General features: G+C 46.0%; 1 protein-coding gene across 1 annotated transcript; it reads left to right on the forward strand.

The window, feature by feature from the left end:
• Positions 1–3: 3 nt before the first annotated feature.
• TST (thiosulfate sulfurtransferase (rhodanese)) lies at positions 4–9,269 on the forward strand (the record flags this gene model as incomplete). Its single annotated transcript, XM_010180437.1, has 2 exons — positions 4–502; positions 8,963–9,269. Coding segments are annotated over 2 exons (798 nt in total), but the record flags the coding sequence as incomplete, so codon positions are not given.
• Between the last annotated feature and the right edge of the window lie 7,612 nt (positions 9,270–16,881).

Consider the following 16,881-nt stretch of genomic DNA (forward strand, 5'->3'; position numbering starts at 1 on the left):
CTGCGAGTGCTGGATGCCTCCTGGTACCCGCCGCAGGAGCGAAACGCCCGGCAGGAGTTCAAGGAGAGGCACATCCCCGGGGCGTCCTTCTTCGACATCGAGGAGTGCCGGGACCAGTCCTCCCCCTACGACTTCATGCTGCCCAGCGAGTCCCACTTCGCCGACTACGTGGGGCGCTTGGGGGTCAGCAATGACACCCATGTGGTGGTGTACGACGGGGATGCGCTGGGCACCTTCTATGCTCCCCGTGCCTGGTGGATGTTCCGGGCCTTTGGACACAAGCAGGTCTCTGTGCTGAACGGTGGCTTCAAGAACTGGGTGAAGGAGGGCCACCCTGTCACGGCGGAGGTCAGCCAACCCACCCCGGGCACGTTTAAGGCCAGGCTGAACACAACCCTGCTGAAGACCTTCGAGGAAATGATGCAGAACGTGGGGTCTCTGCAGTTCCAGGTGGTGGATTCCCGCCCTGAGGGCCGGTTCCGGGGGACCGAGCTGGACCAAGGTAATGGAGGTGGGAACGGCACCTACCCCCTGCGCCAGAGAGGGATGAGTGCCAATACTAAGTCCTGGCATAACAACTCCTCCCAGCCAGCAAACAGATTTTCCTAATGCACAGACATGCTTCAGCGTAACTCGATTTACCTTAAGGGATCCACAGTTGAGCATTTGGATCCCTGTGCCCTTAGAGGTTGCTTTACTTGTAGTTGGTTGTACTGCTGCAGGAGAGAAAACCAGAAAAGTTCTGCAGTCAGTTGGCTCCCAGATCCCCCATCCCACACCCTGCTGAAGCTTATCAGACAGAATGCAAACACGGGAGGCGAGAGCTCCCCAGGGGTTTGTTCAGGGCCCTATCTAACGCTAGCAGACACACTCAAACTATCAGTATTCATACAGGCACCTCTAATCATAATGAATGCACCAGCAAAAGCCCGTGTTTTAGGCAATACAGTAACTCAAGAGACCTTTTCCTTCTCGCTCTGGTTCCCAGCAAATAGAGGACTTGCTTGAGCTGATCTTTGTCCTTTTGCTGCCTGCCAAATTGTACCATTCATGAGCTGGAAAAATGTGGACATTTGTGGGGAAGAGGGGAGGTGAGTCTCGGACAGGCTAGGAAAGAGTTCATAGCTCCTTTCTGGGGGAGAAGCCAGGTAAGACAAACCCATCCCATCCCAAACACACTATATGAGCAGGGAACAAGTCACAGAGAGTGGCAACACCATTCCTGGAGGTGAGGGAGCAGATGGAGGCAAAGCATGTCCCTTTAGCAGCTCACCAGAGACTAATGGAAAAAGGTGCCAAGCTGCCACCCTGAGCTGCAGCCCCTGGTCATGCCTTGACACAGCAAGGGATGGGCCCTTCCAGACAGTCCTGACCCTGTGTCCCTACCAAGCTTAAGTAAGAAAAGCCCCAAACCCCTCCTGAATGCATGGGCTGTCAGCCTCTTTCTTTTGGATGTCCCAAGTAACAGGAACAAAAATTGAATTTGTTACTTCGGTCAAACACTGGACACACAAGCAGCAGGGGTGGGAGAAATCCTGTGGGGACAGCTGATACAGCAGTGTGCCTAGAATTAAATACAAGTTGGTTGTTAAAGGAGGCCTTGACTCTGTAATTTAAGCCTTTATGTATCCCAGAATAACCTCTCCTCCAAAAGGGAATCACAGAAGTGGTTTGAAAAGAAATGCAGAATTTAAAAAACAAAGCACAGAAGAGCTCAGCAATGGTTGTTGGGTCTGGGAGCTCCCGCAGGCTTCTGCGGGCCTGAGGCAGCACTGCACCGCTGCCTTGCAGGCCGGTTGTCATTCTGCTCTGGCTGTTTTCTTACACGTGTGCTGCAGTACAGCCACTGAGTGTGACACCGGGTCCCGAAATAAATTCCCGTGTACGAGTCTTAGGAGCGTTTGGCTGTAAATGGCTCTGTACACATGGTTCATATAAGTGTCTACAGTGAGCCCCCCTCAAATGTTCTCAGCCTGTGCAGGACAACACAGAAGGTGTGAAAGGTAATGGGAGTGACGGAGGAGACTGTTGCAGGGAGAGCAGGGCAGTTGGGTTTATTGCTTATTGCATTTCTTTGCCTACTGAAACCCATCACAGCGAAGGTTGATCTTTAACCTCAAGACGTGAATAAAATGCTCCTCACTGGAGGATTTCGCATTCTTTCTCAAAGTGGGACTTGTCACCAGGTGGCAAATACCGCAGCCCCTGACAGTGTCTTGAGAACAGATTTTTTCCTCTGAAATGAGTCAGCATGGAGCAGTGTATTTGTGGTGGTCCAGTTTTGCTTCCCACAGCAGATCCAGCAGGATGAGCGCTCCAGCTGCAGCTGCTCATGCCACAGGAGCCCGACAGCCGCCTGCACCAGGCCAGCCAGTAGCTGTGCTGCAGCCAGCAGCGGGTAAAAGGCAGCGCTTACACCTACAAGAGCAATTTGAAATCAATGCTGACTAATTACAGGGGTCATCCAATCAGGGAGAAGAAACGTCTGCAATTTAGAGAAGAAGAATGATCTTGAGGTGAAGGAACTTGCTGTGTTCTCAGGTGATTTCAGTTTAATTATTGCCTCAGCTCTTGACTTCCTAATTAAGTCAATTAATCTCTCCGGTTCCATGAACTCCATCTCTAGAAGAGGCTAATTTCAGCTGACGCTTCTGCCTCTTTAGTGTTTCAGTTCCTTGTGGTAGGAATTAGCTCTCCCTGTTTTATTTTTATGCAGCAGCTACCTTGCTGGGATTTAGACCTCTGTAGTGCTTAAGATAAGTCGTAATATGTGGCTAATTTTTACTTGCTGGGAGAGGTTCACCCAGGTTGCTAGGGTGGAGAAAAATGGACGGCGTTTCTATAAGCCAGGTCTCATAGGTCTTAAATGCAGATATTGTTTTGGATTAAAAAGCTTGGATGTTCATGCATGTTGTGGTGCATAAGCCCATCAGATGTGCAGCCCTGACCTGTGCACTGTGTGGTTAAAGGTGTCCTTTCTGGAGGACCCAAGGGCTCAGGCCTGCTCACTAGCTGTGATTCAGCAATGGCCCAGCCAGGTTCTGCAAGGGCCTGCGTGCTCAGGCGCTGTAGGGTGCGGGTCTGTGGAGCCAGCCTGAACTGAGATCACCACAGGCAATTCAGAGGCAGATGATAAAAATAATGACATGATGGTTACTAGTGCTGGCTCTCTCTGAGTATTGGGCATTGAGAACTGACAAACAGGAATTATAGCTGAACAAATGCGTACAGAAAAGTTGTGAATTTCTGAATTGTCTTGCAGACCCCTGAGAAAAGAGGGGATAGTTGCCAGACAAGAAACCCATCATCTAAAATAGAACACAAGCCCGAAGTGTCATGAGCTTCCAACTGTTTTCTTTCTCAGCCCTTGTGTAGTCCTTCTCTGCCTTGCACAGCTCTGAAGGTTTTGCCGATTTTTCCCAGCTCTCAGTCCTCCCAGCCCCAAACGTGAAGCTTTTGCTCAGGATGAATGTTCAGTGGCAGTGAGAATGAAGTGTTGCTGCTCCTTCACTGTCATCTCCGAGTGGAGTCTGCGGCTGGGAGAGAACTGGCTCTACTTTGACAGTGAAGTAATACCCAAGGCACAACCTGAAGAGTGAGAGACTTCATCCAAATCTGTTTCAACCCACAGAAACCTACTGTCCAAAGCTGTTCATGTGATGAGGTTGACAAACGTCACCTGCCAGAATTAGCACTGTGGCCCTCCTGGTTCTTAAGAGTTGCCTCTTCTGGCTGTATGCACACACAGTGTTTTGTCATTGGTGGCAAAGTCCTATTGATCTGACTGCAAGGGCTTCTCAGGGAGCTGGCCAGGACTAAGATTAAAGTATTTCTTCTAATGAGCTCACGGTAGGTTAGGTGAGATCACTGATAGTCCCTTCTGAGCCATACAGTTTAACTGAGAGAAAGGGGGAAAAAAAAGGAGGCAACAGAGGAGGCGTTTGGAAAGCAGCAGCTATCTGCTGCCAGCCAGCTCCAAGAGCATGGAGAGTTAAGTGTGGACAGGGCACATCTTTTATCTTTTTAAGTTAAGAAATTGCATCTGGAGCTTTCATTGCAAAGGGCAAGGCTAGAGAGAAGGGGCTGTAGTCTTAGCTAGATAAACAGCCAACAACAAAAAAAATTAGATATTTAAGCAGAAAATCTTAACAGATGTGGAAAAGAGGATTAAGCAGTGAAGAAGATAACATAATACAAATTGTGAGGGAGGACTGCCAGAAGCCAAGCTGAGTGAGACTTGGCAAAAGGAATTAAAACAAATAACAAAAACTGCTGGAGCAAAGTGAATAAAAAGAGAACAAGGACAGAGAGAGTAAATACGGTTACTATACAGTTAGCAGGGTTTCCAGATGAAAGATTATTTATGTACAGTCTCTGAATTATACTGAGCCTGTGCTACCTCTTTTTTTTTTTCTCCTGAGGATAAGTCTGCAGAGTAGGGGGAGGAGTAGCAAGAAGAAGGGGAATGAAGTGGAAATTATAATTTCTAAAAAGGGAGTATAACCAAAAGATATCCATGTGCTCAGGTCTGTGAGGCAGATGATCCCCCATCCCAAATATGTGTCAAAAAACATTCATGTGACATTGCAACTCCATGAGGCAAGAATTTAGCAAATATAATCAGAGCATGGTTCTGTAGGACAGAAACACCAGAGAAGTTTATATTTGTACTTAGGATAGGAGGTACAGCACAACCTGGGCAGCTGTTGATCTATGATCATAACATGGAGAGACTGGAAGGCTTTCAAAAGACACTTCAAGAAAAGTTATTTGAAGTGAAGTCAAAATTGAATGAAATACTTTGGTGAACTTGCATTGCAGCTAAAGGCTATTTCCTTGCCAACAGAATTGATTTGCCAGATAAGAGAAATGGGAACATGCATGCCTGGAAGTTACGTCTGATCTTTTCTTCCAGCACCTGCAAGGTAGACTTGTTCGATCTGGACTGTGGACATAATATTAGAGGGGTAATTATTAGTTAAATGTGAGAAGAGGCCAAATAGCACAAGCACTGTTAGATTTCTGACCAAAAAAAGTGACTGAAAGGGAGGTAAGAGACATAGGAATGGCTTGTGCTGAAAGCAAATCTGTGGGCCTGGAAGTTGCCAGCACGGTCCCATCATTATGCTTCTGTGTTTTATTTCATATTTTTCTGAATCATTGAGGCACTGGAAATAGGGAGCTGCTACTGAAATGTGCTGCTGGCACAGCCTTGGGAAGGTTTCAATGATCACATTGTGTGAGGTGCCACCTGCAGTCATAGAAGTGACAGGAAGCGTAGCACTACAGTGAGCAAGGTTGGATACGCAGTAGCCAGAAACACTTCATTGCTTGTGTTTCTCTTACAAGCTGAAGGCCCACATTTGGAAGCAACAGAAGAGGGTAAGATTTGGCTGAATTAGTTGGGTGTGAGAACCTCAGATACTATTTGGCCTTGACAACAGCAGTTATTAGCCTCCTGTCTACCAGTTTAGATGCTAGGAAATGCCACTTCCTCATCCAGGAGCCTGGTGGTCACCTAGAGCTACTTATGAGGGGGTAAGGCAGTGAAAAATGCATCTGATTGAGCTCTTACTGGGTTTGGGCTAAGGGCATGAGGCCATTGGGGGTGCTGAGTGCTCACCATCAGAGTGTTGGGGAAAAAGAAAGGGACAAAAACTATATCAACTGTAGGGTGATGTTAGGATAAATAGTGTATGGCCTGACTGTGGCAAACTTAACATTGGAAATGAGTATTCCTTCTCCCATGAGCAAGGAGGTGCCTCAGTGGGAAGTTTCATGGCAGGAACCCAAACTGTTTCTGAGATGTATGCTTTATAGGGAACCTATAAAGTGATCACTGCAGTAGCTGGGATCTGGACTCTAATCCTAGGGTTCCTTCCTGGAGTTTCTAAGGGTGGCTGCATGAATCTGGCTTGGAGTATGCTCGGTGTCACATGAGGCAGGAGCAGATGTATCCTCTTGCCTGTTCAGATCCCAGCTGCATCCGGCCTTGCCTTCCAGTCCTGCATTTCTCTGCTTTTGTTCTAGCAGAGAGCTGATAAAACTTCCTTAACCACTCGAGAGCGCTTCTTAGGCAGTTCAAGGGGCTGTGGTTGTGCAATGTCAGCTCTTTCAGCTGAACACCCATATCCATGAGTAAATGCTGTTTCTACAGAATTCCCCATCTTTCGCTCACAGAGTGCGAGCGCTGGTCTCCGACTCCAACAGAGCAGGAAGGTCTCTCTATAGAGCAAAGTCAAAAATGCTTTAAAATGAGACTGCTCTTTTCAGATCTACTCAGCTCCTAACTAGAGTTGTTTAAGGGTGGTGAGTGTTATGTCACAGTAAGAGAGGGGTATAAACCTACCTATTTTAAGATGTGTGAACAGTCTAGAAAAGCATCATGACCATGAGGCCTGGGACATCTAAGAACTGAATCAGTGGCCCAGCAAACCTCTCTGAGCAAGAGCTGGCCCTCCTGGTTCAGCCTCCAGGACTTCCTGATCTCAGTACACTTCCGAGTGCCCTATGATGGTGTGAAACCAGTGTCCTGCAGCTCACAGACTTGTCTGGATTGAGGTGATCACCAGTGCTGCAGCAGAGCCTTGCAGAAATTCCTTGCCAAATGACAGGGTCAGGACCATCCACTCCATGGGAAAGTGGTAGCCTAATGCAGGTCTGTAACTCTTCGATAAGAAGCTCTGCAGTCTGAGAGCTACAAATGAGGTGTCGTGGTTTAGGGCTGGGCCGGCCACTAAATCCTGGACAGACGCTCTCTATTAACCCCTCTCCCCTCCCCAGAAGGGAAGAGACAAGAGAATAAGGGAGAGAGACTTTACGGGTTGGAAAATAAACTAACAGATTTAATGAAACAATAATACTACAGGATAATATTGTAAATATGAAAATAATGAAATATATACAGATATGTACAAATATATACAAAAACCAATATGAAATCCTCCCCCCCCCCTCCCCCCAATGATGAATACGTCACCAGAGGCTCTGCGGAGCCGGACACTGGAAAAGTTCAAGACCGAACTCAGCAGCAGGTGGAAGCAGGATGCAGGACACACAAATCAGGATCAGCGGCAGATGAACCAGCAGGGTTCTGCTCAGGCCTTGGCCTCTGCAGGATCGAGACGGACAGAAGGTTCTGAGATGGAAGGGCTCCAAGATGGAAGAAGGGTGAAAAGGGAGCGAGACCCTCATGATCTCTTGGTTTTTTTACCGAGTATGACGTATGTGGGATGGAATAGCTCGTTGGTCAGTTTTGGGTCCACTCCCCATAGGCACAGACACGGCACCCATGATGGGACAACTGATCTTGAGCATATCTTGTAGCAGCGCTGTTTGGGAAAGACATGCTGCCAGTTTTCAGCAAGTTCAGTCACTTAAAAGAGACTGAGCTGAAAAGTAAAATCACTGAATAGAGAATTAGTTCTATTTAGCTCAAACCAGGACATGAGGTTTTCTCACACTCATTTTTTGTATTACTTTTATTTTTCCCTCTGTCATACAGACACAATATTAATGAGCATAGGTTTTGCAGTTCTCTGTACTGAAGTGATGAACTCTTGTTTTCTGGAACTGGAAAAAAGTGTGGTGAAGCAGCAGTTCAAAACACTGGTTTTGCTTTCTTCTTTTATTTATTTTTTTTTAAATACTGGTCCCTCCAGAAGTCAGCAGTTTTTCTCCCATATTCTTGCTGTAATGCGTAACACTTCCGAAGGATGCATGAGGTGACAACAGTGCCAGATTTGTAAGGCACTCAGGGAGGATGAATCAAGGGACAAAGAGGGTCCATCTGGAACAGGGAGAGATCTTGTGAAGCTGACTCAGGCCAACTTTGCTTGTCTTAAGGCTCTCACTCTTTGTCCAGCAGAGCAAAAATCCCATCAATACCCTGCCAAAACCCTGTTTTCCCCTAATAACATATCTAATGTCATGACATCACTCTCCATGAGCAATTAAATTGCACTGACTTTATGATGTGTGGTGTCAGTCTCTGACCCAGTATACTTTAATCATTTGACTGTGGCAGAGGCTCCCTGCCCCAGTCTCTCCCACCTCCTGAGATCAGTCGCCCTGATGACTTAGGCAAGCGGAAAGCTGTCAGTGAAACAGATTACTATTTATGTGACATTACCAGGGCTGTCTCATTAGAAGTCCAAATCTAGCAAGGAACCATTCATTGAAATGCATTTTCAACATAATTTATAATGTTCCCTGCTCCACTAAGGCTTGGTCCAAAGCCTCTCAAAGTCAGTGGAAAAGCTTCCATTGAGTGTGATGGACTTTGATTAAGCCTGTAGCGGAGGAGTTTGAATTTCAAGGGTGTGATGAAGATCTTACCGATTGTATTTTATATCTGCTTCTCTCTGAAGACCTTGTTCTTGAGATGCAGCTTTCAGCTTGCCCGAAGTGGTCAGTTATACCAGTAGAAAAACAGAACCCATGCTGATATCACCCATGGAATGGATAAGAAGTGATACAGAATCTAAATTCTCCCTTCTCTGACCCTGTTGCCCTGGGGCAGCTGCCTCAGCAGTAATGTGGCTGACTTTAAGGTGGCTTTACTTCACTGAAATATGATTTTAAGTTGACACAGGAATAAACTGTGATCAGATAACGACTTTCACAAATTCCACATGTAAGCCACACTTCCTGCTTCTTAAACCCATGGGCTTTTTTAACATAGGGCTTCTAGAGATTCCTACCTCTCATTGTTTTCAAGGGATAAGTAGTTTGCTAAACATTCTGGAAGTTGTGATTTCAGCAATGTTGAATAAACTTTGTCCTCTTTGTTTTAGCCCCACACTGTTCTGCATCTTCACCATCACCTGCAACAAATGAGTATCTTGGAGAGAGTGGGAGTATCTGCAGTGGTGTCTCTTTAATGTCTCTTTTGTAGGTGTCTTTCATCCCTTACATGAATGTCTCCCTGCTCATGTTTCCTTTTCTTCTTTCACTCTTGCAGGGCTGGAATCTGGTCACATCCCTGGGGCGGTGAACATACCTTTCCACTCATTCCTAAGCGAAACTGGCCATGAGAAGAGCATTGAGGAGATCCAAGAAATATTCCGCAAGAAAAACATAGATCTCTCGAAGCCACTGGCGGCCACGTGCCGCAAAGGTGTCACAGCATGCCACATTGCCTTGGCAGCCTACCTGTGTGGCAAGCGTGATGTGGCTGTTTATGATGGCTCCTGGTCAGAGTGGTTCCACCGCGCCCCAGCTCGCTACAAGGTTTCCGAGTTGAAGCGCAACAAGGCCTAGAGGGAGAGGTATTTTTCTTGAACAGTGAAATGTAGCAGCTGTCTCCAGCCCAGGGTACAGGGAAAGGCAGGAAGTGGAAATAAAGCAAAACCATGCTCATTTGTATTTTGCCAGTTTCTCTAAGAACAATCAGTAGATTTCTATCAATCTTTTGATTTCTTACAGTGAATAAAATCTACTTCTAAGATGATGCATCTGTGAGTATTTCTAATTCTTCTCTATTGCTGTGTGACCTGCTAGTGCTGGATGGGAAAAGCAGCTTTACAACACGAATCACAGAATGGTAGGGGTTGGAAGGGACCAAGGGATTTCTGGAGATCACCTAGTCCAAACCCCTGCCAGAGCAGGATCACCTACAGCAGGTTTCACAGGACAGCATCTAGGCAGGTTTTGAATGTCTCCAGAGAAGGAGACTCCACAACCTCTCTGGGCAGCCTGGTCCAGGGCTCTGTCACCCTCAGTATAAAAAAGTTTATCCTCATGTTGAGCTTGAATTTTCTGTATTTGATTTTCTATGCATTGTCCTTTGTCCTGTCACTGGGCACCACTGGTATGAGTCTGGCCTCACACTTTTGACAGCCCCCCTTCAAGTATTTATAAGCATTGATAAGATCCCTTCTCTTCTCCAGGCAAAACAGACCCAGGTCTCTCAGCCTTTCCTCATAAGAGAGCTATTCTGGTCCCCTCGTCCTCTTTGTAGCCCTCTCCAGTAGTTCCTTGTCTTTCTTGAACTGGGGAGCCCAGAACTGGATGCAGTATTCCAGATGTGGCCTCACCAGGGCAGAGTAGAGGTAGAGGATAACCTCCTTCGACCTGCTGGCCACACTCGTCTTAATGCACCCCAAGATACCATTGGCCTTCTTGGCCACAAGGGCACATTGCTGGCTCGTGGTTAACTTTTCGTCCACCAGGACCTCCAGGTCCTTCTCTGCAGAGCTGCTTTCCGGCAGGTCACCCCATAATCTGTGCTGGTGCATGGGGTTATTCCTCCCTAGGTGCAGGACCCTACACTTGCCTTTGTTGAGTTTAAAGAGAGTTGCGCTCTTCCCTGGAGACTTGTGGAAATTCCTGTGGCCTGGTAAGAGCTCAGGTCCATGGTGGAGCAGAACAAGTGAAAAGTCTGGGAGTAAAATATAGCACTGGGTGCTGGACACAGGAGAGCCACACTATGATTTTGACCTTTTGACGGCCCACCACCAACCCCTTTCTAATGTGGAAAATGGGGGCACCTTCCTCTTCCTCTCTGATGGGGGTCAGTGAGCTCATGTGAAGCATTTGGAAGTGCTAGAAGATCCGGTTCTGCTGAAATAAAAGTCTGGTTGATTATTGTGTCTGTGTAACCAAAGTCTCCAAGATATCCTGTGCATGTGATGAGAACTTCTGGGCACAGGTGTTTCATGAGAACCTGAGCCTTTTACTCTCCTCCTTGTTTGTTTTTTTTCAGTCAGCAAGGACAACTCTGATCTCTGCCATGTTTATTCAGGTTCCTATGGAGACCAAGCTCACAGGGAGGGGTTGTTCCCTAGCAACCATCGCTGCTCTTTATCCTTCATCCCACCTCCATACCTGGACTTCAGCAAGACTTGCCGGCTTGTGTGAAACACTGTGGCACAACATCAGGAATCATGGACCAGGTGAGAGAGGTAGTTATGGAAGATGCTTTGCCTCTTGTTAAATCCTGGATATTTAAAAAAAAAATTAAAAATCCAGTGTCATTTTGACAGCCAGATGTGAAAGGCATATGAGACCATTCTTGACCACATCTGGTAGCTGGTGAGAATGGCATACCAATTTCTACACCTGTCTGAGGAGGTTAATTTTCTGCCTGGGAAAGACACATCCCTCTTTCCTCCATAGCTGCATGTCAGGAAAGTCAATGCTAAACGTATGTTTTTGGGTTGTTGGGTTTTTTTCATTCAGAAAGGAAGATCAAGTTTAATAATTTTTAGCTCTTTGATCAAGATATGTCTTTTCTGGTATGTTGGTTGTTGTCCCTCACAGAATTGACTTAGCAAAGGAATACGTAGACATAGTTCTGTGGCTTTTGTTATCCAGGAGGACAGTAAAATGGCCTTCAAGTCTTGGGCATCAAGGTGTAGGAGTCTCATAGTGGTGCTTTGACTTTGGACCTTCAGGCTCAGAAGTAAAATGAACAGTAAGCTGTAACAGTAACATCATATACAGTTACAAACTAGAAAGTAGGAACAGTTGCAGTCTTCAGCATCATTTTGTCTGGGAAGATCTGGGGAAATGAAAGTTATCAATGAACAGGATTTGGAAAATAAGCCTTATTACACAGAAATTCTGCTTCATTGGAAGAAATGGGAGAAAAGGAATTTCTACAGCAGCAGACTGGAAAGTTCTTTCCACTGAATATAGTAATAATAACAGACAGACGTGTTTTTGTTTTAAGTAGGAGGTGGGAGTTAACACAGGAGTTTATTTAGCAACACAGATTCCTGCACTTTGATCGTGTGTAAATGTTTGGCTCTTCTTTAAAAAGAACAAAAAGTGATAACAGAAAAAAAAGCAGATCTTGCCCTGTGAGCCAGGACTGGCTTCCTCCCTTCATCTCTTGTGGCCCTGTTCTTTTTGTGGGAGAGGTCCTGTCTCTTAGCACATTTGCAGAGCACACAGCCCTGACTCCTGCAGTCTGACTGATACAGTAACTTCAGCTTCAGGATCCCAGTATTGTACCAAACGTGCTGCTGTGAAGGACTGGCACAGTGTAAAACACGAGCTGCGGGTTCAAATCAGCCCCAGCGAGTTAACTTGAAGTGGTAGGCTCCCTACCCCATTGACAATCATGTCTTCATTCCAATAACTAGCCTCAAGAGCAGAAGATAAGCATTGTATGCCATGTCATGAGCGAATCTGAGTAATGCAAACATGTATCCCTACCTGATCCAGATCCCATTTGTACTGCTGCTAGTGCGAGCTGGCTCACATTTGCCATATTCACTACCTTGTCTCCAGCCTGTCTCTCTTCCTTTGCAAAGCTAGCGTTGCAGAGGCATTTTATGTTTATCAACTCCTCTCCCCATTTTTTCTGGCCTTACTTTAATGCACCAAAGGAAAGAACTGTAGTAATTGTACAGCATATGACAGGTCTGACATCTCCAGGTGCTTCAGAATAAAAAATGACGTTTTAATTGAGGTTTTTTTGTGTTTTGACTTGTGTCTGCACCACTGTCTGTGAAAACTCTTGCAGCTCAGTATTCTCCAGAGGCACTGGTTGGCCGTGTCCTAGGCAAGCTGTTCCATGTGAGCTCTTAATATGAAGTCCTGCAGGATTTCTGTGCTTTGTTAATCTGAGAGGATCATGGGTTGTAGGACCAACCATGCAGGCAGGCAGGGGCAGCTCTATCTTGATCCGGGAAGGCATATAATGCATTTGTGTGAGAATAATCTATGTCATCTAAAGATGAGCAGGGCCTTCGACCCCTTCCTTCCTGTCTCTGAGCCTGACACAGCCTTTGTTTCTCTTCCAAGGAGGTACTAAAGGTTCCAACCTGCCCTGCACCCGACAGAGCAGAAATTGACTCTCTGATGGCCAACAGTACTTCAGGTAAGCAAGATGGCAGGGAAGCTGTCCCTCCTTCAGAGCTTGCTTTGCAGTGCAGCTTGCGAGGCTGTATGTCATCCTCCTCCTTCACACATGTACCTCTATGAGTGAAAACTACTTGGACAGAGATCCCATGTGCCATGTGCCATAGGCTGATGGGTTAAAGTCCTTAAGCCTCAAGCATGTCTTCCTCCTCTGGTGGACTTACCTCACTACGTCCCTGCACAAGCACAATTAAGCTACTGTTATGCTGTAAACTCATCAGCAAATACCGATGAGCCGCAGAGACTACAAGTGCATGTTCATGAAAGTGAGATTGATCATGGGTTGGAGGGGCCCCTACACATAAGAGAACACAGACCTTTGTGTGCATGTTTGACCATGAGACATTTACATCCACACTTCTGTGCATGTTCATTTCTTAAGAGTATTTAAGACTCTTCAGGAACCTTCACCTGGTTCAGTGGGAAGATTGGTATAACGCTGCTAGGTCATTGGGTTTTTTTACTTTTCTTTCCCTCTTTGAGACCTTTAATGTTTATTTTGTTGTCTGACAATGACACAAGAACATGTCTGGTTGTTTTCAGCTCCATTTATGATACCACCTGTCATCAAAACAGTATTACATTCATTGAGCTGTTATTTTTGTCTTTTAGTAGAACCTAAGGAAGGGGAAAAGGAACATCTTCCAGAAGACTTGCATCCCAGCAGACAGACAACAACCCAAAGGAGCTCCAGCAAAGCCTCCTGGAAGATCTCCAAGGGCCCAGTGGCTCAGGAAACAACAAAGAATTCCACATATGTTAAATCCCAGGCATCTTCTTCTGCAAAGCATGTTCCGACCAAAAAACAGAGCAAACAGAGTCTCCAGGCCAAAACTCCCCCCATGCAGAATCTGCATTCAGGAAGTCTTAAAGAGGAAAGAGAAGATACTTCTGCCACCAAAGACCCAACTGTGGAAAAAGAGCCAAGAGAGAGGAACAAGACTCACTGCCTGTCTGCAATATCCAGGCAGAGGGAGGCAGAAGGCACCAAATCTGTCTCAAATGCCAAAGAATCAGTAGCAAGCCAGCACCAAACACTGAGATCTAGAGGGCCTAGGTCTTCCAGAGAGTGCAACAAAGCCAGCAACAAAAAAGCCAAGACATGCAGCAGAAGTTCCAAAGAATCCTTAGCACCAGAAGGGCCAGATATGAAAGCAAAATGGAATCTCTTCTGGGAGAAGAGGAATAGCTTGATCGATGCTAACAGCCAATGTAAATCTGCCAGTGCAAATGAACTTAGCAGCAATGAAGAGGTATTGGGGGAAGCTGTTTCATGTATACTTTGTGGCAAGTTGAAGGCTGTTTTCATGTTGTAGCAGAGTGCTGAGTGGGTGGAATATTAGCAGTATATTTGTGTCCAGTTCTGGGCCCCTCAGTTCAAGAAGGACAGAGAATTGCTTGAAAGAATCCAGCGCAGAGCCACAAAAAAGATTGAGGGAGTGGAGCATCTCCCTTATGAGGAGCGGCTGAGGGACCTGAGTCTCTTTAGCTTGGAGAAGAGGAGACTGAGGGGTGATCTCATTAATAAATTTGTAAAGGACAAGTGTCAGGAGGAAGGAGCCAGGCTCTTTGTGATTTCAAATGTTAGGACAAGGGGCAATGGGTACAAGCTGGAGCATAGGAGGTTCCATGTAAACATAAGGAAAAACTTATTTACTGTGAGGGTGACAGAGCACTGGAACAGGCTGCCCAGAGAGGTTGTGGAGTCTCCTTCTCTGGACACATTCGAAACCCACCTGGACACACTCCTTTGTGACCTAGTTTAGGTGTTCCTACTCTGGCAGGGGGGGTGGACTGGATGATCTTTCGAGGTCCCTTCCAACTCCTAAGATTCTGTGATTCTGTGATTCTGTGATTAGCAGTTTCTAGAAGACGTGTAGAGGGAAGGATTTGGGCTTCACACTATGGAGCAGTGGTGGCCTTTCCCATGTCTTTTGAAATGTTGTTTTTCCATCCCCCTTTCATTTATAAGGTTTCTGTAGCTAGGCAGAGTCCCAGCTGAGCAAGGCAAAACAATGTGGTTCTGGGACCCAGTCCAGGGCCCAACACCATCATCCCTTTCTAATGCCCCTCCTTTTTTTTTTTTTACCAGTCCCATGCAATTACAATGCCTGCAGAAGCCGCTGACGGAGACTCAAGGACAGACCCAGATCCCAGGGATTAGTCATAGCTCAAAGACCTATGCAGAGGTGGAAATGCCAGGAGTTTGCTGCACTTAGAGAATGGAAGCTGACAGTGGTTCCTTCTTGTTTGTGTTTTCAGGAACAGCAACCTCCATGCAAGGCAGCATTAATCCTGGAACAGAAAAGACTCAGCGATTGTACTGAAATGCAGAAAACCTCCTTGAACTCTCCATTTTTTACTGATTACAACCAGCTGGGTTTTAACCTGAGGTCAAATATCTTCCAAGGTGTGGACACACACATACCTATGCCTGACCTTTAGGATGGTTCCTTCTACACTTTGCCTGGGCTCAGAGCAGTTACACTGCTTTGGGCAGACATCTGACTGTAGGTGACCCTCACTTTCCCCTCTTGTTCTTTCTATCCACAGTCACTGCTATTCCACGCTATAGTGCTTGAGGACATGAAAGCTCAGCTCTCCCTGTCTATCTATTCTATCCCTTTATTTTCTCTTCTTTCACTTTTTTTCCCAAGGTGTGAAAAGTGAAGGTGTATCATGACACCTGTCCTCCATGTACAGAGCTGTCCAAATAGACACCATTTGCTATTCAATGTCGCCTGTCATCTCCAGTCCCAACTTACCTCCAATTCCAATACTAGTGTTATTTCTCTAAGACTTTTAGAGATGTGGGGCTCTGAAATGTCCTCCCCAGACCTTTGTTTCCGTGGTCCCCAGGGATCCCTACATCTAAACAAACATTGGGAACTTAGCATTCATCTCATTCTTGTTACCATCATATCCAAGAAACTCTGAAATCATAGAATCATAGAATCCCAGGTTGGAAGAGACCACAAGGATCATCTAGTCCAACCTCTCAAGGTAAAAGTATAGTTTAAATTAGTTGAGTCAGCACCCTGTCAAGCTGACTCTTAAAACTGACAAGTGTAGGGGAATTTACCACTTCTCCGGGAGATTGTTCCAATGACTGACAAAATAATTGTCTCTCACTCCAGTCTCTCATGTAGCAGCATGAGACAGATACCTTTTCCTTACACAGTCAGTTCCATGACAAGACCTTGCTGGGTATTGAAGACCGCATTGTCCTGGGTTTGTCCAGTCACACAGAAAGGAAGGACATCTTTCCCCAGGGATCTCAAAACCATTATTATCAAGGAAAGGGTACAATAAAAAGGAAGATGAAGAGGAAAGGATGAGAGAGATTAAAATAAAGCCCCCTCAAATGGCTAAAAGTCAAGAGAGAATGAAAAGAGAAGTCACGGGAACTATTTCTAAGTATCTTGGCAGAAAAGGAGCTCAAGAAGGCCTGGAGTGGTAAGATGGTGCTTTTTGTGGAGCCGTGCTGCTGAATAGGAAGTTACTCACATGAATGAGGGGATTCAACAGAAGATAAGTGGGCACTTGAATAAAGAAAGGGCACTTGAATAAAGAAAGGGCACTGGGATACAAATAAAGATGATGTCTTGCGGCACCCTCTGTGTGTATCTCATACTTGAGGATGAAAAGCAGATAAATTGGCAAACACAAGCTCCCATCTAGGTGATGATGAAGCTATTATACAGCACCTAGCCACACACCTGATCAAATATACTACAGCCAACACACACCTTTTCTTGGGCCCTTGGAACTGCTGGGGGTGTCCCCTTCTTTAATTCTAGGACTGCGGCAGGGTAATTTCTGTGTACAATTCCTTACTAGCTGTTCCTTGCAGGTGGCCCACTGGAGAGCCGAAGCTTGATGAAGGATTCCTACACTCCTGATGTAATTCAGAAGGCAATCAGAGATCCCAAGAATTGGCACGGAAGGAAAACTAATGAGCTAGGTATGGCTTCTGCCAGAAAAAGGTCATTGGTGGATTCCTGAGATGGG

Source organism: Mesitornis unicolor, unplaced genomic scaffold (assembly GCF_000695765.1).
Source record: "Mesitornis unicolor isolate BGI_N332 unplaced genomic scaffold, ASM69576v1 scaffold10483, whole genome shotgun sequence".
NCBI classification, from domain to species: Eukaryota; Metazoa; Chordata; class Aves; order Mesitornithiformes; family Mesitornithidae; genus Mesitornis; species Mesitornis unicolor.